General features: G+C 44.9%; 1 protein-coding gene across 2 annotated transcripts in view; it reads right to left on the bottom strand.

The window, feature by feature from the left end:
* CD99L2 (CD99 molecule like 2) overlaps positions 1 to 19623 on the bottom strand; it is a 93932-nt gene extending 74309 nt beyond the window's left edge. For both annotated transcript variants that reach the window (XM_054039212.1, XM_054039211.1), the window contains exon 1: positions 19460 to 19623. In XM_054039212.1, the coding sequence (XP_053895187.1) occupies positions 19460 to 19517 (58 nt within the window). In that variant the 5' untranslated portion in view covers positions 19518 to 19623. The remainder of the gene's footprint in view (positions 1 to 19459) is intronic.
* Between the last annotated feature and the right edge of the window lie 4692 nt (positions 19624 to 24315).

The raw sequence follows: 24315 nt of genomic DNA on the forward strand, positions 1-24315 counted from the left end.
TTAAACACATTGCACACACTGTCCAGGCTTATAAAATGACTTATAATCAGTACAGGGTGTGCAATAAGTAACAACTGTGAATTTCCTTATATGATGGGGTGTATCAACCTCACACTGGGCCTGAAGGGGTCAATGAGAGCCTGTGGGTGCAATCAGCCTCGCTCCCCTTACAGCTGCAGTTGGTGTGAAGCCTGGAGGGAGGAGATAAAAGGGCTGACCCTGGCTCAGGCAGGGCTGAGCAGGAAGGAGAGTGGATGGCTAGTTGTCACTCAGTGAGAGACCTGGCTGGAGTCAGGGAGCTGAGTTGCTTGATGGCAGACACAGTATCTCTGATGGAAGGTACATCTACACCTGAGAGCCCAAGGAAGCTAGGAAGGAAAGCAGTGGGAAGTGAGTCCAGCTGGGGTTGTGTGAGCTGGTGGAGGGGCCTGCAGGGAGCAGGAAAATGCCTGCTGAGTCAGGGACTGCCCAGCCTGGAGTGGAGAAAACTCTTCTGCAGCAGAACCAGCTGGATACCAGAAAGTGCTAACAAGTTCTGCTGTGAGCCAATGGGAGAGGCTTATAGAGAGCAGAGCTGACAGCTGGGAGGTGTGGCAAAGGCTCAAGACAGGGAGAGGTAGAAAGTGATCTAAGAAGACAGCCAGAGGTTTGTGTAAACTGGCCCTGACTACCTATTCAAGGGTGCCTAGACTGGAACCCAGTGGAGAAGGAAGGCCTGGGTTTCCCTATCAGCTGACAGAGGAATGTGAGGAAATGCCCTCAGCAAGGAGTTAGGACTAGTGAAACCTCCCTGATGCTATAGGTAAGGACTAGTTGGTCCAGACTCTGATTGTGAGTCCACCAGGAAGTTGATGGACTTTTATTTGTTAGACCCACCCCGAAGGGGATGGGATTATAGTGACCCAGGTAGAATGGCAAAAGGCAGACCACAGTAGGGCTGGAAGAGCTGTCAGCAGGGGGTGCTACAGGAGGCCTGCAAAGTCTCACCCCACCACCAAGAGGTCTGCACTGTGCTGGCTGGTGAGTCACACGCTTACACCCTTCAACTGCAGAGGACTGTTTATAAGCCAGATGACAGGTTGTGACACAAATACACTTCTTTCAGCCAGCACAGAACAGCCAAGGACAGAGCCCAAGGTGTTACACAATGCAGGAGAGCCCAGGAGTGTGATGGGGTGTTCACTCCACACTTCCCCAGAGGCTGAGAAAGGGCCAATTAACTGGATGGGCCCCATCTAAGGGGAATTAGATGGGGATAGAGCCCAGCTGAGAAGGAACAGGTGGGGCTAGTATAAAGCCAGGAAGCTGGCAGGAGAATGGGGGCTGCAGTGAGGGAGCCTATAGCCACTCTCTGGACACTAGAGGAGGAAGAACGGATGCCTAAATGGAGGTGTAGGAAAAGGCTCAGGGAAATGGCAGCAATGTTTAAGACCTTGGCTGCTGATTAGATGGTCCCCGAGCTGGAACCCAGAGGGCGGGCCTGGTTCCCCTCCCAGCCACTGGGAAAGTGGTACAGTCAGAGCAGTGAGGGAGAAGACTGACATTTTTGGATGGAAATACTTTGATAACCCCTGGAAGGAGAAAATGCACAGTGAGCTGGCTGCAGGGCCAAGCCATAAAGAGAAATCACTCTGAGTCACAGAGAGAGAGAGGTGGCAGGCACATGAACAAGTGACAGAAGGGAGCTTTGGACCCAGGAGGAGCTAATCCCCTGAATAGCCAGGAGGAGGCGCCCTAACGGTAAGTGGACCCTGTGATTAAATGCTTATCACCAGATTCCTAACAAAGAGGTTTTACTCCACAGATAACGATCAAGAGAAGATACTACAGCTAAAACTAGGCAAATAGGGAATTACACGGTGAAAATGCTGGCTCATCATTTGGAATGCCGTGTTCCTATCTTCCTGTTTATCTCAGCTAGGCAATAAGTCAGTAATGAGGCTCAATCCAGTTAAGATTTAAGTAACGTTGACTGATGGGGAGGGGGAGATCTCAAGAAGAACAGAAGGGGTTATATCTATGTTTAAAGTTTAAGGTATGTTTCTGTGATCTGTCATTCAAGTTTGCTATGCAGGGGTCTGCTGTGATTCCCTGGATGCTGTCTGATGCAGCATCCAGAATGGCTTCTCCCCACCCCCACTCCCAATCTGTGTCCAGCCAAGAGGTTGTCACTGATTCTCCTGAAGTCACTTTGCTGCCATTGTAGGTGCCCTTATCATTTTGGGAACAGACTAGTGCAATGGAACCTACATGCAGCATCACCATAAAGCCATTTGAAGACTGAAACTAGTGCACAGTGCATCGTCCTACTTGTTGGGCAGAGTACCCCATCCTTGTGGGTGCATATCCCTAATGTGCCAGGATCTGCCCTGGGTGCCTGGTGGTTACAAGTGGTGGTAAAGCTGCTGGCTTTGAAATATAAAGCACTAAACACCTAATTGATAGTGCCTCTTTCCCCATGTGATACTGCTGAAGCTGTGGAGGGTGGACCTCATGTTGGATTTCCCCATTTAGAGGGGAAGAGGCTGATGGTAGGGTGTTCTCCGTGAACTTTAGCTTTCTCTCTCCTCATTGCTCTGAAATAGCCCAGATCTACTGGCCTCCAGGGCATGCTGCAAAATTTCTCTATTGGCTGGGACTTAGGGCTGGTATTACTGAGAAGTGGGGCATTTTATCCCCTAACCTCTTTGGTTAATTTTAAACTACGCAAGTGAAATGATACTGCTAAAGTTGCTATTTCTTCTGATTGTGATCTAAAATGCTCCATAGATTACTACATCAAACCTTCTTTTCAACTAACAGTGCTGCGGATTGTGAACATGCCGCAAGCAAACTGCAGCGGCTAGATTTTTACCTATTCTTTGTAAATGCTACTCAAGCTGTTCAGTTTAATGCCAACACTTTCAAAAAGACCAGAACCATAAAGTTAGTCTTCTAAATCTTGATTTAGGCTCCTATATAAGTGAGCTGATTTTCACAAGTGCTGGGTACATACCAGCTCCTAGGGAAATCAATGGGAACTGCATAAAGTTTAAGTTACTGTGCAAATGTACCAGGCTGCTGAAATATGAGACCTTGACCAAATCCACATGTGGGCCCTCTCCTTGGATCGTGGATATCTGTTAATTTGGAAGGCTAATCCCTCTGCCAACAGCATGATTCAGGGGGAAATTCCACAGTCTCAAAGCCACTACATATCCTGCTGACTTTCCTGTTGCAAATTTTGAATAGGAGGACAAGATTTTGCTTTTAAACATTTCTCACATTTGGGTCAAACGCTTCTAACAATGTTGTGAGCTACAGTTGTTAACGCTTCAGAATCCAAAATTCCTCCAGCTCTTCATAGTTTGAGAGAACACTGTTTATCTACCAGTACGTTCGCTGACTTTCCTACAGTAGTCATCTTTACAAACCTGTTCAGCACAATGTTACTAATTTGTGTTCTTCTGGCAACAGACAATTCCCAATACATAACACACACACACACAGAGAGAGAGAGAGAGAGAGAGCGCAGGAGTAGAGTGCTGGAACACATCCCTCTGCCATTTGAATTAAAGGGGAACTCCACTAGTTGCTATTAGTAGTAGGTCCCTTATCCACTTTCCAAGTCAGCCACTAGAGGGCAATAGGCACAAAGCCAACTGCCCTCTACCTTACAAAATCTTTAGATGAAAATCCCAAACAAATAATTTATCATTGCTCTGTGCTTTCCTCTTGTGAAATGATGCAAATTATTCTCAATTAACTTCTCCTTTTTTTGGAAAATCTGATCTTGTCTCTTTAAATGTTTAAACCAATCTCCAAGTGCATTATTATTCTAAGACCAAATAAATGGTTAAAAGTGCAGGTAGGCTTGACACGAAGTTTTGAACTGTCCTTCCCATGAATTTCAGGGCTGGCTAATACTGGTCAATCTTGTTAAAAATTATCCAAATGATACCACACTTTTGTTTGCATCTCTTGACAGTGGATGCGATGGAGTGGTCCATAAGTGCGAGTGACTGCCGATTGGCTGGAATTTAGTGGGAAGTATAAAGCTGACCCTAACTTTGAAAGACTTAGTCTGGCCTGGGTGATTCGGTCAGACAGATCTGCTCATGCTTTGGAAGACTGAGTTTAGCCTAGAAGCTTATCACAGGCATACACCACCCCAGAAAGATTTTTATCTAGCCTAGATAAAGGCTTGTTCTAGAGGGAGATTTTTACTTCAGCCAGGAGTTAGATTGTCATCAAGTTGTAAAAAAAAAAATATTTCTAACCTAAATCATTTCAGTTCCTATGGGATTTAACATTCCAACATTGTATGTTTTCCCCCCCCCCCCCTATATTCTTACTGCTCCAGAGTGTGTGTGTGTGTGTCTCTCTCTCCCCCCCCCTTCATGCTACCTGAGTCTACATCCCACAGTTCTCTCACACTTAGCGGCTTTGTATGTGCTGATGCCATACAATAGTTCAGAGGCATTGTGCTCATTTAGGCCTTAAACTCGTGTATGGAATTTATTTATGGCAGGAATAATATAACACAGATGGTGCAGGGGACTAGAGCTAGTCAAAAGGTTTTTGTTTTGACAAAAGAATGCCCTTTTCACAAAACCAAAACTTTTTACAAGAAAACTTCAGTCTTGCTGAAAAATGTCCATGTTCTGGTGGGGAAAATCACAGTGATGGCTTCTCGGCTGCCTGCCATCCTGGAAAGCTCTTGTGAATTTCAATTTCTGCTCTCTGCCCCTATTTTCCCCAACTCCAGGAATGGAGAGGCAAAGAGCCTCATGAAGCCAAAAAAATTCCATTTTGGAATTTGGGATGAAAATTTTTCCCAAAATGCAAAATTTTTCTGGGAGATTTCCATCTTTTGGGGGTCAGCTTTACAGTGGACAGAAACACATTCTTGCCTATATGTCATCAGCATTTATACATCCTGCTTGGTTTTCCAGCTCAGACCACAGTATAACTCTACTGTATATGAAGTTACACAGAGATTGCTTTTTCAAAGTATTATGCATGCCACATACCATCCTGAAGATTCTGGCTGTCAGGGCTGAAAAGGGAAAAAACCCACCCTGTCACTTGAAATAAGGGATCATCCTGCAAAGTTGTACAAGCTACGAATCCTAGAAATGTAGGGCTAGGAGGGACCCCCATGAAATCATAAAGTCCAGCCCCCTGTGCTGTGGCAGGACCAAGTAAACCTAGACCAGGGGTCGGCAACCTTTCAGAGGTGGTGTGCCAAGTCTTCATTTATTCACTCTGATTTAAGGGTTTGCGTTATACATTTTAACGTTTTTAGAAGGTCTCTTTCTATAAGTCTATAATATATAACTAAACTATTGTCATAGTAAAGTAAATAAGGTTTTTAAAATATTTAAGAAGCTTCATTTAAAATTAAATTAAAATGCAGAGCCCCTGGACCGGTGGCCAAGACCAGGGCAGTGTGTGCCACTGAAAATCAGCTTGCGTGCTGCCTTCGGCACGCATGCCATAGGTTGCCTACCCCTGACCTAGACCATCCCTGACAGGTGTTTGTCTAACCTGTTTTTAAAAACATCCAAGGTGGGCACTGCACAATGGTGATTTGTTTCCAATAATGGCTGTTTCAATGAATGATCTACCTGCAGGAAGAGGCATCACCTTGCATCCTTGATTTTTTCCTCCTCCCCCAAACCCTTTTGGGAGAATACCTGTAAATGTTTCCAATTAGCCAGATGCAACCCTTTTGGTCCATTTGTCACCTGCCTTGCATAATGCACGTTCCACGCAAGACTGCCAGGCCACCAAGCTGCATGCACCGCATTTTATGAAGGACCAAGTGCCATTTTCACATAAACTGCCCAACAGTTGTGTAATGCGCCTCAGCAGTGTAAATTATACAAACCTCTGTGATAAACAGTGTGTAACTGATGAAAGAATGGGACCCTAAAAGGGTTTTCTATTCCAAACGAGAGAGTGGGTCAGACATAGTTCCCCTCACAACAGCTTGCATTCTCTGAATAGGAGATGTAAATTCAGAGCTATCTGGGATGCCTAAACAGAGAAGGTGGCTGGTCATTCAGGAAACCAACACTTAACCAAAGCACTCAGAAGCAGCTTGAGTTGAGATTTCTACTGGAAATGACTTCCTTGCAAACATGCGGGACTAGGGAGGTGTGAAAGCCCTGCTCCTGCAAAAGGGTCGGACCTGCTTTACTTGGGAGTTGCTTCTGACGGGCAGAAGCTCTATGGTGTTGATTATGATTTCTATCCTAGTAGCCCCATTCTGCTAGATGGTGTACTATGTACCAAAGCAGTACGTGCTCCGAAGAGTCAACTGTTAAGACAAGTTACAACTGGTGGGGTTGAGGAATAGATGGAAGTACAGGGGAGGGGGGATAGAGGTTAGGGTATCTTTGCAACAGTAAAAGGCGCATGTTTTGCATGTTATCAACAGCAAAATGAATCCTATTACAGTGCAGCACAAGGAATGGGAGAAGCAGTAATGGCTAGAGCAGGGGACTGGGAACCAAGGCTCCTGACTTCTATTCGCCAGCACATAGATCTTAAGGGACCATTACGATCATCTCATCTGACCTTCTGCAGAACAGGGTTATATTCTGGTTCTGTTATTCACTCGCGCTGTGACTTAAGCCAAGTCATTTAACCTTTTCTGTGCCTCAACTGACCCACTGCTACAATGGCTATGGTGATAGTACCAGCCTACTCAATGGGGTATTAAAGTTGGGAAAGCTCTGTGGGTCCTAGGATGAAAAGTTTTTTTTAATAAAAAAAACCTCAATTACTAAAATAAAAAGTATATAGGAGCTGCCATCTTGACAGTTCAAGTTGCACTGTATATTCTTAAACCGATATCTAGTTCATATGTAGGATGCTCTAAAACTAATCATTGCAGTCCTGCTCACCTAGCCCCCATGACAAAAAGAAATAGGAGTGTCGGGAAGGTGGGGGGGAAGAGAGGCAATTCCAGAATACTAGGACGACACAAAGATGCTGTAAAAGAAAAATGGGGTAAATCAATAAGGTGAAGATCACAAGTACTAAAAGGACAGAGGGGTTTCTTTTGTTTTTGGTTACTGAGAGAAACGGGGATAGTCTGAGTTGCTGAAGATATTACTCACAGGTTTATTGCTGTATGAGTTAGTCTTATTCTGTGCTAAAGGAGCTGAAATCTTCCATGTCTTTAAAATCTCTTCCCTCACCTCTCCAAAGCAACAGAGCCAGAAGATTTTAGTTTTGAAAAAAGTTCATCAAAAATAACTGAAGGGAGGCGGGGGAATCTTTTTGATTAAGAATGTCAAATCAGAGTATTTGTTCAAGCCCTGTTCATTTGGCAACTTGTGGGACAGAAATGCTTAAAAGCTTCCATGATTCATTTTTGAAAAAGCATCATTTTGCCATTCATCAGGAATTCCCTCAGGGCATGTGGCTCACCTACAAGCACAGAGGGCTGGATGCCTACAAGAAATTGGCCAGCGAATGGACAGTGTGTGGAGCTATCAAGAATAGTTGATGCATGTGTGTATAGAAAACTGCATTCTGACTGCATCCCTTTCCTGCACATTTTGTATGTTGTATATCTTTGGGGAAGGCACACAAGGATGCAGATGAAACTAAAAAGACTGGCACCAGCCTGCTCCTTCCCTTTGCTTATCTCTTGTATCCTACTTCCCCTACTTTTTCTGGGTTTGGTGTTTTAGATTGCAAACTCCTTGGGGCAGGAACTCTCTTGCTATGTGCTTGTCCAGCACCCACCATAGCCCTAACCCTGGATGGATATAACTGAAATAAACCATCCTTCTCATGATGCTGTCAATTTTTCCACTATTATCTCTTCCCATTGCCTAAGGTGTTTGAAGATGGCCACCCATAGCTAGAGGCTGCATCAAAACATGGTCCTTGGCCTCTGACTTATATTTCTCTCCATTTTAGGAATTGATAAGCTATCTACCATGGGTTAGGACTATTATATTAATACTAGGAAAGCAGTTTTCACATGTTAATATTCACCATTGAGAGGGAGGCCTATTTCCCAGAGTCTGTTTATTTGGACAACTGTCTCCAGCAAAAATTTCCTAAATGTTGGCAACTATGTCCAGACCTCTGTGCAGGAGCCTGGCACTGACTAAACACCCCCTCCCCACAGCACACACTTATATAAAGTGAGTCCGCTAAACCTTCTAATTGCCAATCCAGTGCACGGTGACGTGGTCATGGTGAGTAGACCGGACTCCTGCTCTCCAAATGCTTGGGCCAGATCTGAGAGCTCCCTGGGGTTTCTGATTTATGTTGCTTTGCACAGCTCATGAAGTCTGCCTGGCTTGTGGCGTTCATTAGAGCCACCAACTAAGTCTAGAGTGACTGCAGCTAGGAGCAAGCCTGCCAGCCTGGGTAGACGAACTCACGCTAGCTCAAGCTCACTAGCATACTAAAAAAAGCCATGTGGCTGTTATGGCTCCAGTGCAGACACTGGCTAGTCACCTGAGCTCTGATTGAGGGGTCGGGTGGGCTTGAGAGCCCCAGCTGTCACTGGAGCCACAACATCCACACTGCTGATTGTAATGCACTAGAGTTTGTCCACCCAGATTGGTAGGCTCACTACCAGCTGCAGTCTAGCCGCACCCACAGCTCCCCCTCTCTCTCCTGATCCTGAGAGCTTTGGAATCTGCAAGTTTTCCAGGTCCTCAGCTTTGTCCAGCCTACATTCCCCTATTAGAGCAATAACCAGGCTTGGAAGGATTAGAATTTTATCGGTAAATGTCAGGTCAACCTCTGTGTGTACAGTGAAATAGACACCGACAAAACAAAATTCAATTGATGATCATCAAAATTGACAGGCAAAGTAAGAACAATGCTGCTTGAGAACTGAATTTGATTTTGATGTGTGATGTTGACAATTGGTGTTAATGGTTATAAAACGACTTTGATACTATCCATAGAATGTTTTTAATTAATTCTGCCCAGCCTAATACTAAGGCTTCTGGTATCACTTCGTAAGTATCCTGTTACTCAGCTATAGCTTAGCTTGGTAACCTTTTTTGGCTTTTGTTTTCCTACTTTCCCAGAGTCAGGGCTGCAATTAGCACTGAACAGTTTATCACTGGGCGTGCATCCTTTTTGAAGCAGTTTTCCAAGAAGATCTCCCAACCTGGACACTTTCATCCAGATTTCTTTGAGCATAAGCAGAAAAGCATTTCAAAGAGCTTGAAAATGCTGAGCAGTATCTTCCCCCCCCCCCCCCCCCCCCCCCCCCGTTCTCTAAGTTCATTCTCTGTTCCAGCTGCACACTCCACCTTGTGCTGAGGTTTGAGAACAGTGCACCAATTTTCTCCCCTTGTCTGGGTCCTCAGAGTTTCTTTCAAAAATCTTGCTGATTCCTCTAGTTCCCTGTCATCTAAACCTGAGACTCCATGCCATGATCTAGAGACCAAGGACTCCATTCAGAGCAGGGTGGGGGAGGTAGCTGTTGAGTGGTGCAATTCCCTATCTCCCAAAAGAAGACAACACTGCACTTACTAAACTACAGTACTTGATCTTGCAGCTCTGGAAATAAAGAAGTGGGATGAGACTCAATGACCTGCATAGCCGCATTTAACCCTGTCTCTAGCCCGGGCAGAGCCTGTCCATTTACAACATGGGTTGGCAACCTTTCAGAAGTGGTGTGCCGAGTCTTCATTTATTCACTCTAATTTAAGGTTTTGCGTGCCAGTAATACATTTTAACATTGTTAGGTCTCTTTCTACAAGTCTATAATATATAACTAAACTATTGTTGTATGTAAGGAAAAAAGGTTTATTTAAAATTAAAATGCAGAGCCCTCTGGACCAGTGGTCAGGACCCGGGCAGTGTGAGTTCCACTGAAAATCAGCTCGCTTGCCACCTTTGGCACATGTGCCATAGGTTCCCTACTCCTGATTTACAATATGGTCACTTCCCCAGGAGACTTCAGGATGTGCAATGGAAATTCTTGGAAGTAAGAGTGCACTATCACAAGGTTTAACCAATAGGCAGCTGCAGCCTGCACAGTGACAGGAGGTCTGGATCAAATCTGACCTTGGTTTAACTCCCGTGAATTCAATTCAGATACATCAAAGATGAATTTGGCTACCTTTTGGTCAACACACCATTTGCTTCCAAGAGTGGGGCAGACAGGCACTTAGTATACACTCACATTCTTGCACCCACAACCTAAGTCACTGCTAGTAGATCAAATGTCTGGCTCACCAACTTCGAAATTCTCTTTTGGAGAGAAGTCTTGACATGTTTGCTTTTTAATATGCAACATTCATCTTCTCTAATTTTGTTCTAATCAAGTTCTTTCACTGGCTTGTGAATTACACCAGTCAACAAAATGGACGACAAAAGAAAACCTACAAAGTTATTAGCTAGTTTATCAAACATATTTTGTTATTAAAGTGGCTTCAGAAGCAGTATATAATCAAACCAATTTTTTTCTGGAAAATCATACCTTCGGGATATATTTTCTAAGGAGAAACGCATTTCTATTTTAAACCTAGCAATGCTAAAACTTTATTCTAGGCAGTGCTGGAGATCAGTGGCTTGTTGTTTGTTTAACATGCTTTAGGGGCAAAATCTGTTGCAACACCCTTAGTACCATTTCTGCCACAAAATCCGTTTCAATGCCATTTCCAAGTGTCAATATTATTAGCTAGAGGAGCAAAAGAAATGACTGTTCAAAATTGTCAATTTCAGTCCTTCCACTTCTATTTTCAGCATTTTGTGATTATTTTGCTGTAGTGCACTAGCTAGTGTGCATTTGGCCACAGATGAGACAGCTGAAAGAGACAGAGAATTTGCTTTTGTTTCTCCCACTCTATCATATAAATTAGACACTGTCAAGGTAAAAAAAAATCTAAAAGTAAGATCTCTAATCACTAATGACACTAACCAATTACATGGTTAATTTAATGTTAACATTTATTAAAACTGAAAGACTTTAATCAAATGTTAATTAAACTGCATTGTGAAAATTAATTTACTTGTTGCATGTCACTCAGCTTTGACAATGAAACCAGAATGGATAGTTTTGCTTTCCACTTCTAGTCTGGTTCTGATGCTGTAGCACAGTGGGTATCGGATTGCACTGAGTACCCATTGGTACCTCCACACTGATATATTCCTGCCTCTGGAGATTTCCATTACTTGCATCTGAAGAAGTGAGGTTCTGACCCACGAAAGCTTATACTCCCAGTACTTCTGTTAGTCTCAAAGGTGCCACAGGACCCTCTGTTGCTTTTTACAGATTCAGACTAACACGGCTACCCCTCTGATACTTGACACCATTGGAACAATTTATCCAGGATTGTGGTGGAGTGTCCATCACTGACCATTTTTGAAAGCAAGACTCTGTTTTTCTGTAAGATCTGCTCTAGGAATTATTTTAGGAAAGTTTTATGGCCTGTGTCATACAGGGAGGGTCAGACTAGGTGATCAATGGTCCCTTCTGGTCTTGGAATCTCTGAATCTTGAGGGTAATCTGTGCAGCTCTGGCAGGTCATGTAGTGCTAGCTCCACCCTTGCCTGCAGCTGCTTCTACTTCTGTCCATGGCAGAGGAGAGCCTGGACACCCGTAAAAGCATCTTAAAAACAGGCAGCTCCTCTCTTCATGTGCCTTCCTGAGAAGCCAGTGCTGTATGAGAGCATAAAGAGTTGCTGCCTGGGGTGATGGGAGCCATCTGTGCAACATTTATAACTAGCTAATTACTTCCCTAATATTACTTTCCTATGGTAGTCATTATAGTAATTGCTACCGGGATATTATGTCCACATTTGGGAAGAGAGGTGGTCCAGGAGACATCATCCAGTAAGGCACAGGCCACTATCACAGGGTGACTGGCACCTTTAAGGGGAGTTCGGACCAGCTTCACCTGTGCCATAATTAATTAGCTGCTTCCCAGCCTGAGGGGATATGACTAAGGATGGTCAGGTGATGGCATCATGGACACTTGGGCATTATAAGTGCTCAGTGGGCACAGTCTGTCAATACAACCACAGTGAGGGAGAAGGTCCTGAGCCAGGAGGCTGGGTATTCCAGATGAAGCAGCCCAGGAGAGGCAAAGAGCTCTATACTGGAGCAGGGAAGGATGTGAGGAAAAACCCAAAACCTAGGCCTGACCTGCTTAACAGGGTTCCTTTAAAAACAAACTTGCAGTTCACTAAGACAAACGTATGATTCAGAATTGCTGGGTGTCCACATACCCCCTGATTAACGCACATCAGCCTGTTTATATACATCTATACTGGTGTGGTCAAACAAGGAGGGAGTGTCGGGGTGAAGAATGCCTCACTCTACCTATGTGAAGGTCTAGAATTCCTTATTATCCAGCAACCCAGGACAAACTTTGTGCTTAACCCAGGTGAATGAAATATAATTTGCTGCTTTTCAGACACTTGAAACTCATGGGTGTGCTGACTGGCCAATGCAACTGACCAGAAACTGAATTATATAATGCACAGCCAAGGCTGCAGTTAAAGACTGCAGATGTGTGGGAGCAGAATTAAAATGTGGCTTCCTTGGGATGGAAACTATGGCATGCTGCTTCATTTGTAATCCTGTGGTTTGGAGTTTATATTTTTACAATGTGAGGCAGTAGATACCACTGAGCTGATTTTTACAATGCCTGCAGCTTCCTTAAACAAGCTACTGAGGGGTAGAAGAAATGTATGGTTTTCCTGCCTGGCACTTTTCTGGCCTGACACTCTGCCAGTTGTGCCCCATACTGCACTTTGGGAATACTTTGTATTTACATGGCACTCACAGCTTAAAAAAAAGCGCCACCTGGCACTCTGTAAACAATTAATTAAGCCTTCCAATAACCCAGCAGAGAAGTATTAGCCCAACATTACAGAAGAGGAATCTGAGATGCAGTGGGTTTAAAGGCCAGTTTTGAATGCATGCATGCTGAGCTCTGCATGCTCAGATCTCCATGCATAAGCATCCTCAACTTGGGCATGCCCAAAAGACACATAGTTTTACATGTCTGGGCACAGGGAAAGACCATGGCAAAATCAGGAACAGAACCCTGATTTCCCAGATCCCAGCCACCTCATCACAAGAGTATCCTGCCCTGTTGAGTGCTGCTCGGCCTTCTCCCGTGGCAGTACCATGCGTGTTTACTAAGAAACTGGGGAGGAAAGTCTGTCTTTGATTCTCAGCCTCATGCTGATGCCATTTTGGTGAGTCAGCTTACCCAGCCTTTTGGAGTGCAGAGCAGATGAGAAGAGTCTTCTTGCATGAAGGGACTTAAGTCAAATTTGTGCTCTAAAACAAACTAAACTTCATTTTTAGATACTATATATTGATACACCTCTACCACAAAATAACACGACCCGATATAACACTAATTCAGATATAATGTGGTAAAGCAGTGCTCTGTGGGGGTGGGGCTGCGCACTCCCGCAGATCAAAGCCAGTTCGATATAACGCGATTTCACCTATAACACGGTAAGATATTTTGGCTCCCAAGGACAGTGTTCTATCGGGGTAGAGGTGTACATTATGGGCTGCCCTTGTCTGAGATCCAGGTTGACCTTGAACAAGTCACCTTAAATCACTTTTGTAGCCTGGGTGGTGGTTCTCTTTTTGGCTTCTGAAAATCAGTGGTGGACTCCCTGGATTGTAAGAGGCTGGCAAGGCCTGGTGTGCACCCAGCTTCAGCGGGTGTTAGATGACTGTGTAAAGCTGTTGCTATTCTGATGACTCACTAAGGCAGGTGCAGGAGATGGGATGGAGGAGCAGGGCCTGGGCTGGAGAGAGATCCTGGAGAGAGATCCTAGGGACAGCTAAATTCAGGGAGGCAGCTTAGAATGAGGTTTATGTGATGTTGCTCCAAGTTACCAAAAGGCCAAACCTCAGGAAGGAAGTTAGTTTGGACACTAGTTCAGGGTCTGTGTGGTCTGATGAGGACAAGCTGGAACTCGGCTCACTCATAGGGATGGAGTCTTTCACCTCCTGTTCAAATCCAGCAAGTGAGTAGTGACAGAATTAGTCTCCGACAGCTTTGAAGTGGCCTACGTAAAATAACGTTGAGCTTTCTTCAGTTCCCAGTAACACATGTCTGTATCACATAAGCCATCATCACTGTGATGCCCCTCAAATAGACACATTAATAACGTTTCCCATAGGGACTTAAAATTTCTGGAAAATCAAAACAAAATGGAAAAAGCCACAAGTCTCACTCTGTAGCTGTTGTACATGCAAGTATCCCCACTGGGGCTAAGCAGCTTAGTAAGGTTTGCAGGAGCGTCCTTTGAGTAACACACAGCCAAGGCTGCAATTACAAACTACAGACCTGTAGGAAAGGCACCCAAATCTGTCTCTCTGTGCAGAAACTATGGCTACTGCTTCGTTTGTAAGCCAATGGTTAAGATGTGTATATACTTTTCAGCTGAGTTTATTTTCCTTTTGTTAATTGCAATACACATGGTAGACAGTGTTGCCACTTTAGCTAAAGTCCCAGGATATGTGGTGTCTTGTCTTAAAGCCCCAGCTTCTAGAGTCATGTGAGTGTGAGACTCTCCACATTGATTTTTTTAAGGAAAAAGTGTCTCATCCTCATGGTTGCAGAGAAGCTTGAAAGTGTGACTTCAGAAGGGAAATAATAAAAAAATTTTTTTTTAAATCCTAATTAAATCAATGATGGGGGAGACTCACATGATTTTGGAATACTTGGGGTTGCCAATACTGGGATCCGTGAGCTACAACAAATGACTGTGGACCCAATCCTAAGGTGCTTAGTGCCGTCAGTTGCTATCATCCACGGCCGCTGCAGCTGCTGCATAACTCCCGAGCATGGGCCCTGTATGATAAAACTATATATTTTTGTCATTATTCATCTATTCTCTGTTCCATACAGACCTCATCCTTCCAGAAACTACTACTTTAACAAAAAGTGGTCAATGATTTTTTGGGTGCCCAACTTGAGACTCGTGGACCTGACTTTTTTTTCCATGGTGCTGTGGACTCAAAGGGAAGCTTGAGGTGTTGTATTTATAGAGTGTATATCATTGTTGTATCCTAGGAGATGGGCCAAAATGTTCAATGTGCTAGGATACTACAATAAGTGCCCGATCAACACAACAGACAAACATCCCAATGGCAAGTGTGTATCAGACCTAAGAGAACTACAGCATTTCTCCATGAAGTGCCTACTCTCACTGTTTTGAATTGTGGCTTTAGTTTTATTTTCTTCATTTAGTACATTAACAATTTGTGTTCCTGCCCCCACACAAACTTGAACTGTGCACATGGCCAAAGAGAAATGGAACAGTTTCTCTTGCTGTTTATTTTTAAGAATGGATTCTAATGCTGGATTTAGAAGTTTTATAAGGACACTGTCAAAGCAAGGTCTAACAGCAATCGCATTGTAGGGCTGATGCTGCAGAAGCCTGGAGGAGAGACCAGAGAGGACAAACCAAGGGAAAGTGAGAAGGTGTGGGAAGGAAAAAAGAAAAATATATGGGAAGAAGGGAAAGTGATAGAGATACATGAGTAAGTGGATGGTGAGAGCAGCAGAGTCCTGTGGCACTTTATAGATTAACAGATGTATTGGAGCATGAGCTTTCATGGGTGAATACCTACTTCATCCGAAGAAGTGGGTATTCACCCACAAAAGCTTATGCTCCAATACGTCTGTTAGTCTATAAGGTGCCACAGGACTCTGCTGCTTTTACAGATCCAGACTAACACGGCTACCCCTTTGATACTGGATGGTGAGAGAGAACTATCAGGAAAGACTTTATCAATTTGTTTTAAAAAATGCTCCACAGATTCCAAGACCAGAATAGTGATCACCTAATCTGACCTCCTGTATAATACCTGACAGATTTTTTTCCCCAAAAACCATTTCCCCCCCCCCAATACATTCTAGTGTTTATTAAATACAAGTAATGTAAGCATGAGTGGGAGAGAAGGGATCTCATCCTGAGTCTGTTGTGGCTTTGGCTGGGGAAGGTATTCTCAATAATTTCCCACAAAGGCTCTCTCAACACTTGCAAGGTATAGATCAAGATGACGTGCATCTCCTAGAAGGTATTTACCCTTCTTTCTCAAGTGTTAGGAAAGAGATCTCATCTCTAAAAAGACTGTGCTGCACCAGGACTCTCTTTATTGGTGTCAAAAGGTCTTGCCTTTTAAGTGATGCATCAGAAGGAATGAGACTACATGGGAAAAACTCTGAGCATGACCCTGCAACTAGCTCTGCAGGGGTTAGAAGTCAGTGGGGCTTTGTGTGGACAAATTTGCAAGGTCAGGGCTTATAATTAGGCTTGGAAGGATCAGATTTTTATTGGTATATGTTGCTTTCACCATATTCGCACCAACCAAAAATATTTTCACTGATGATTGAAATTTACAGATAAGCAAAGTAAGAAATTCTGCTTGAGAACTTAGTTTGATATAAGAATTTTTACTTTATAGATTTTTGACATGGGATGTTGACAATTTGTGTTATAGAGCTTTAATTTTGAGTCAACATCTGCCATTAAATAATTGCTGGCCCCCTTTTTTGTTTTCCCACCCCATAATTTCTCACAACTATGAAAATATAAATTGATATTGATTAGTTAAGCTTTATTATATGCTTAAATTGAAAATAAAATCTGCCAAGCCTACTTATAATTGTACGTACTTTTATGTGTTTACTACTGAAAGACAATTCAAGAAGACATTATTGGGTGAATTAGAACCCAAGTTAAATGTTAAAACCACTGTTCCAACACCATTATTTATAAAAATTTCAGTGAAAGGTGTTTCAATATAAATATTCTCTCGCCACACTTGTAATCCAACTACTGCAGCATTGTGCTAGGGCATGAGAGCCAAGAAATGAAACAGGCTGGTCTAATTTCTCTGTCCATACAGGAAAAAAAGCAGAGTGCAAACAAACTACATAAGTAATGGTAAAATAAGTCAAGGAAATCATTAGAGTTCTTCCCCTTTGAATAGCACGAGATGTTTTTAATAGCACAGGTAAGGATACGTAGCTTTTAAAAACTGTTAACCTGTCAGCATCTCTTTTAAGAGGGACATTTTGCTTGTAGTGTTTAGGTGGCTAAGAAGGATTGTGAGAGTAAGGTTAGATATTTGAATTATCCATAAATAATGGATTAAATAAATGCACCACCTTATTCACAGAAAGCTATAAGCCTGTGGCATTATTTGTGTTCTCCTCAATGACTTTCTGTTGGGTGTGATGGACTCAGGAGGAAGGCTCGAAACCAAAATGGTGCTAGACAACCCCAGAAGAAAGGTAAACAGAATACTGACTAGAACTCCTAGGCACTACAGTAATAAAAAAAGTGTAATGTACATAGTGCCCCTGCATCATATCCTTGAGGATGCCAAAACGCTCTGACGTACTATCAGAAAATTCTCAAAAGTACATAAGGTCATCGAATTTCCATGAATCTTAGGCTCCTGAATCACTGAGCACTTTTGGAAAAATGTTATCCTTTATGTACAGAGCACCATTGAAAAGCAGTTGCCTCTGTAGCAAAGGGCTGAAGCCAGATGCATGGAAAACTGCACAGCTGTGGAATGAGAGGAAATTTTGCCCAATGACACTGGCCCAACAGGGGAAACCTATTCCATGTAGAGCAGAAAGCAGCTCAGGTTTTAATCTCAGCCCTCCTCAGAAAATAACTGGATGTTGTAAAATTTATCTACCTCAGAAAGATCAAGAACCAAATCGGCTGTGCAGGGTTTTGAACCTAAAGTTCCAAGGAATTGAGACCCTTTTAAAGTGGTAGTTACCACTACTAATTTCTCTCTACATTTGCCCAATAGCCTTGATTTAACATATAGTATGTTAGCTGTCTGCCAAATTAAATTAATACTGTCCAGTTTAAAAGGTAGAGATGGGGGGGGGGGGGCAAGTAAAGTAGCAGCAACTTCATACAATATATTTCACTTTTTAAATGATTTGAAGCCAGCTGTAGCAGGCAGCTAGTTAGCTAAGGCAAATGGAGATTAAACCCTAGACTGATGCATGGTAGCATTGTGCTCTATTTTAAAAAAAGGCTTTTTAGCTTGGTTTACTGACTTGTGATGTTAAATATTTTATCAGACCTGTCTGTGTTTGGCAGGTGCATGCTATCCAGTAACAATGGTGGTTTTAACTGTTTTCCCATGTTCATTTACATGTTTGCTAATTATATTGTCCTATCTTGATTTGACAACAGAAGTTGCAAATGGTGATAAATTACATTGTGACTTTGATTCCTCTTAAAGAAAAGCTTCCCCTCTCTCCCCCCTCCCCCCCCCCCCCCCCCCCCCCAGTCCTCATCTACCTCCACCATTGTTCATTGGGGCAGACTCTGAGGTCAGGCAATGGACATGCAGAAACGGCCGAGAATAAAATAGTTTTTTCATTCGTCTCAAGAAATTTGGGTCATGTTTGTAGATGTTCCTAAATCCCCAAGAACGCAGTAAGCGAGTGTCTGGACAAAAGTTTGAGGTCGTTTTCTTATGGTGCAGATCCTTTGTTCTGGTACATATTTAGGCATTTGCTCCTACCAAGTTTAATACATTTAGCATCACATTTCTGTTTACAACAACCTCCCATGGAGAACATTTTTATTTAGATTTAAACCATCGATTTGTTTTTTACCATCCTCCTTTTCAAATATGAATACCTCTGAAGGGTGTAAAGCCCTGTTCATTACTGTATCGTTGCATTAAGCTGGTACTTCAGTACCTGCCCAGAAGCTGTTCCAATCCAATTTTCATCTCTAGCTGTTGAATAAAACTATCTGTTAAAAGGTTGTAAAGCCGCCGTATTGTTTAACCGGAGGTAAAAAAAAAATATATTAAATGTAGGGCTACTTGCCTCTGAACTTTTTGGTTTAGAACAGAGATTTCTAAACAAAAGAAGGGGAACTGGGGCAAGGGAAGGGATAAGACACTAGGGCTGATGGTGGTGGTCGGGCTTATTACATTTGTTACCCCTGAGTAACTGCGGGAATGGTATGATTGTATTTTGGAGTTGGGCTATGGTGCCCACAGCTTTGATAAACAAAAAGGAGACACTAGCCTTAATCTCTCGCTCGGTTAAGAGCCGGTAGAGCTGCAGCCTGGATCGGTGACATCCCCCTGCAGGCTGGTAGCAGCACAGCGGTGGATTTGGCTCATTCCCCCCACACCCCCATTCAGTGCTGCGCTGGGGAGAGCGGCTCTGCCCCGTGCCCGGGACGCGGCCGAGGAGCGGCGCTGGCTCGGGGCATTGTTGCGGGCTGACGGGGGGGGGATGCGGACCAGCGAGGGCTCCATTGTGCGAGCCGTAGCCAGCCCCGCCGCCGGGACCCGCCTTGTTCTCGCGGGGCGGCAGCTGCCCGCAGTGGGGGGGGCGGTTTGGTGTCTCCCCCCTGTCACGAGCTGGGCCCGGCCGGCTTCGGCGGCCCCGAGCCCCGCGCGGCCCACAAAGGGGGCTCCGCCGCGGCGCCTCGCGCTTACCTCTCCCGAGCAGGGCGGCGAGGGCGGCGGCCAGCAGCAGGAGCGAGCGGCCGGCCATGGCCAGGCTGGGGCAGGAGGGCGGCGGCGGCGGCGGGGCTCCTCTCAGCCACCCGGCCAGGCGTCTGCCGTCAAGGCGAGGGGCGGGCGGGGGCGCGAGCGGCCGGGGCGGCGCAGCCTCCGCCGGGGAGGGGGGGAGGGGAGGCGGCGCGCGAGGAGCGGAGCCAGCCCCGATGGGGGGGAGGAGAGGGGAGGGGGGATTGGGGGAGGGGCCGCATCTGGATTTATAAGGGGGAATCCAGGCTGGGGGGAGGGGCGAGGTGCTGTAGCTGTACGTGTGGGAGGGGGGGGGTTCAGCCCAGGGGATCCCCAAGAAGGCCGGATGGGGGGCGGGGCGAGGTGCTGTAGCTGTACGTGTGGGAGGGGGGGTTCAGCACAGGGGATCCCCAAGAGGGCCGGATGGGGGGAGGGGCGAGGTGCTGTAGCTGTACGTGTGGGAGGGGGGGGGTTCAGCCCAGGGGATCCCCAAGAAGGCCGGATGGGGGGCGGGGCGAGGTGCTGTAGCTGTACGTGTGGGAGGGGGGGGTTCAGCCCAGGGGATCCCCAAGAGGGCCGGATGGGGGGCGGGGCGAGGTGCTGTAGCTGTACGTGTGGGAGGGGGGGGTTCAGCACAGGGGATCCCCAAGAGGGCCGGATGGGGGGCGGGGCGAGGTGCTGTAGCTGTACGTGTGGGAGGGGGGGTTCAGCCCAGGGGATCCCCAAGAGGGCCGGATGGGGGGCGGGGCTGGTCCAGGGAAAGGGGCCCCGTGCAAGGCGCCGGGGCCGATGCGGATGCGGGGATGCATCCGGAGGGGGCAGCAGAGGAGGCGTCCGCCCGGTGCCCGGGGGTGAGCCCCGCTCCGCCCCGCCCTTTGCTCGCTTTCTCCGGGGGCTGCGGGACTGCCGCGCTCACAGGCGGGACCAGGCGGTCCCATGGGGGAGGACTGGACCCCACAGGAACAGCGCTGGACTTTAACTCGCTCAGCATGAGCTGCGCGATGCTCCCGCTGATGAATCGAGCCAGGCCTCCTTAGGAAGGTCAGAGCAGCGTCTGGCGCTGCCAAGCCCAGAATGACATTTTTCTCTGGGCTGATCCTAGATTGCACTGTACGCCCCTGAAATGTCTAAAAGAGAGCTCGACTTCCTCTATCGCTAATGGTCACAAGATGGAAAAAAATACCGAAGATGCAGGAGGACACAAAGGAAGGCAGCTTTTGTGATCCTGTAGCCTCCTTAGAGCAGATGCATGCATACAAGGTGTACTTTTGCACCTGTCCGTTTGTACCCTAATTAGGTACCCACATCTGACAAGCAGGCTCCTGGTCTCATGTAGTTTTTGGATAGATGGAACCACAAGTGTTCAAGGAAATGAAAGTGGGGAACAAACGCCTGCCCAAAAAATCTGCCCCCCTCTCTCCACACACTTTCTCCTGGTACATGCCCAGATTTGGTTTTTGAATCCAAACACAAATAGGACCCAGCTTTGTTTTGTTTCAATGTGTGTAAGGGGGGAGGGGTGGCAGGATGCAGAACATATTGGTCATCAATCCCAAAATATGAACCCACGGGATGAGACTCAGGATTTTCAAGGATAGGTCCAAAAGTCACCACTGCCCACCCAATGAAACTTGTTACTGAAAGCTCCTGACTTCATCAAAGCAGATCCATACCATAACCAAGCCAAAGAAAATAAAGAGCCCACTCTCCCTTCACTATTCAGAATAAGAGTAATGGTACAATGGGCTGCTGTACTAATATCAGTAGCAATGGTAGAGCAGGAAGTTTGGTCTTGTTCTAATTTTAAAACAAAAGCCAGCAGTAGGAGTGCATTGCAAAAATCAGCTATCTGAAATCTTGTCCCTTTGCAACCCTCATAAAGAAACTGTATAGAAGGAAATACAAGGAGTAGCCTAAAAGTCAGTGTGCATGGTTTGCATGTTAATGCATGTATGCTTTCTGACCCCCTCTGCCTGCTCCATGCAGCCCCTCTACATGACCCATTCCTGGTGCTTACCTGGGGTAGAGGATTGGAATGTGGATGCATGTCAATACTTCTCTTGCAGGGTGCTGTGACCAGTTGAGGGGGTAATTACTTCTCCACACTTGCCCTGTGTATTTGGTGATAGATGGTGTAATGAGTTCTAGGTATTGGCACTGTCAAAATAAACACAACATGAAAACTGAAAACAAGAAATGAAAACCGATCATGAAAGTCTATCATGATTCTGTGCTATTTAGTTGAATTTGTTTAATTATGGTAAAAAGATTAAAAATAACTGTTATGATCCCTCAATGCAGAGATCAGTTCTTTGGGAAGCCAGAGCTGTCTTGCTGTTTGCTGTTCTTTGCACAGCAGTCCGTGCATTCATACCGTCTGTCAGGGTCTCTGTGTTGTGTGTTCTGCAGCTTTTGGGTTTGCTTGAGTGTGCAGCCCAGGAACATATTTAAATAATTGTTCTGGGCACAGAATCTCTCTTTTATTTAAAGGCCAGTCACATGGCTGCAGCTGGAATTTGAGTGGGATGTTAATGGAGCAAGTTTGTAAACAAAAATTCGGATGCACTTTTAGTATGTGGCACAGTGTAGCCACAAAGGAGCGATTGCAGTTGTGTTGGAACTTCAACTTTTATTCTGTGTTCCTTGGCTTTGGGATGCATTTGTACTACACAAGCTCTGGGGGAGGCCTAGTCATGGAGTAGGACCCACTGTGTTAGGAGCTGTACAAATATAGAACAAAAAACCTAGTCCTTTTCCCAGGAAGCTTACAATCTAAATACAATATGAGCCAATGGGAAACAGAGACAGTACAGGTCTGCATGATAGGCAGTAGAACCAGCGCACCAACAGCCTAACCCATTGGCAAGTTTTTAGTAGGCATCACGGCAAAGGAGAGTTTTGAGGAAGGATTTAAAGGTGGATAATGTTCACAAGCTTTGTTGTAGGTTCACTCCTACAAGGAGTGTCTTCTTTACTGGTGTGGTAGCATAGCTTGTTGAGAGCTGAATGAATGAAACTGGTTTGAATGAAAAGGAGCTCTCCACGCCCCTGTAAAAGTGGGTTGAGAGGTGTGGCTGGGGCAGCATGGGGAATCTTGCTCTACCACTGCCCTTAGTCTAGAGAGGATTGCAGGTTCTGTGGCTGTCAAAGCAGCACCTTTTATGAGCGCTAAATTCACATGGAAAAAACATTGTAAAGTGTATATTTCCTTAAGTAAATGTGATGCAGTGAAACATGCATTCTGTTACAGTTGCACACTCTTCTCTACTGCTGTAGGAGAGGTGGAAAGAATCACAGTGACGCTAATGTGGAGAGAGAAGGAAGCAGGGAGGAAACCACAGAATACCGAGTAGCCACTGTAAAGAAAATACAATTCAGCTGCTGCACAGAGCTGCATATGCCCTGAATCACTGCCTCATTTTCTTTCATCTCTCCCCTTAATGAAAAAAAGAAGAAAAAAAAAATTTCCCCAAGACAACAATCCCACTTCACTTCCCACTAACTGAAACTAACAGAGCAACATTTGTATTGCCACAGTCTGGTTCCCCAATAACCTCTCCCTATACTATTTGCATTTCAATAGACCTCCAAGCTTCCAGTAATTGTTGTGGAGGGTAAAAAGGCTATTATATTAGAGTTACATCAGCTTTTGCAAGTCTGAGAAGATAACAGTAACATTGATAGCAGCTGACCTGAGTCATGACAGCATATTGTTTGCAGTTCTGTATGAGTCTGGGGTTTGCACCATTGTTTGTGATTTGATTCATAATTATGACAAAATAAATGAATTTAGCAGTTTAATTGATGGGAAACACAGAAGCAATGCAATGATGCATTGTGGGGCCAGAATGGAACAGAGCAATGCAATCAAGTCTCCTGAGCTACCTAAAGAACACTATGAAATCAGATGGTGCATTGCTTGAATAACCACTTCAGTAGAGACCCAAAGACTGTCTTTTATGGATCAGAGGGACTCCTTCCCTGGGAAAAACAACAAGGAGTCTGGTGGCACCTTAAAGACTAACAGATTTATCTGGGCATAAGCTTTCGTGGGTAAAAACCACGAAAGCTTATGCCCAAATAAATCTGTTAGTCTTTAAAGTGCCACCAGACTCCTTAGTCTGTATCTACAAAAACAACAACACGGCTACCCCCTGATACTTCCCTGTGAAATGTCATTACTGTGAACTAAAAGTTACAGAATTGTAAGAGTAGATTTTTCTCTCCTTGTACTGTGTTCTGATGGACACAATTCTAACTCCTGAAGATGGAATGTAAATGCCCACTCCAAAGCTCATCAGAGTCAATTGGAGTCTTCAGTGAGCTTTGGATCAGGCTCTGTGACATGAAGAGTAGAGCAGTAACACATGACTTGATTAGCATGAGTACTGGATACTCACAGGCTGAAACTATCTCAGGATGTGCCCACATCACAAGAGTATGAATCGTGTGTGGCTCTGGGCTCATTCAGTTTTTCCATTCTGTGATATTTTTGTTTGCAATTTTCCAAGTACAATCCAGTAACTGATGAAGAGGTGGAGACAACAGTGTCTCTTTATTTCTCTCTGCGAAGACATTAAAAATATAATTGTGGAGTGAGCTGAGCAGTGATGAGGGGGAAATTTTCAAAGGCACAGATAGGAGTTAGGAGTCCAACTGCCCTTTGTGGCTTTGAGAATCTTCCCCTTAGAGCCTAGCACATTTTTGGCTGCTTGGAAAATAATCAGGAACATGTTGAGCTCTTAGGATATGTTTGGCATCCTTATTAGACCAAACAGGCTATTTCCATTTTCTCCCTGGACTCATTTATATAATAATAATAA

This window comes from Malaclemys terrapin, chromosome 9, assembly GCF_027887155.1.
Source record: "Malaclemys terrapin pileata isolate rMalTer1 chromosome 9, rMalTer1.hap1, whole genome shotgun sequence".
Classification (NCBI taxonomy): domain Eukaryota; kingdom Metazoa; phylum Chordata; order Testudines; family Emydidae; genus Malaclemys; species Malaclemys terrapin.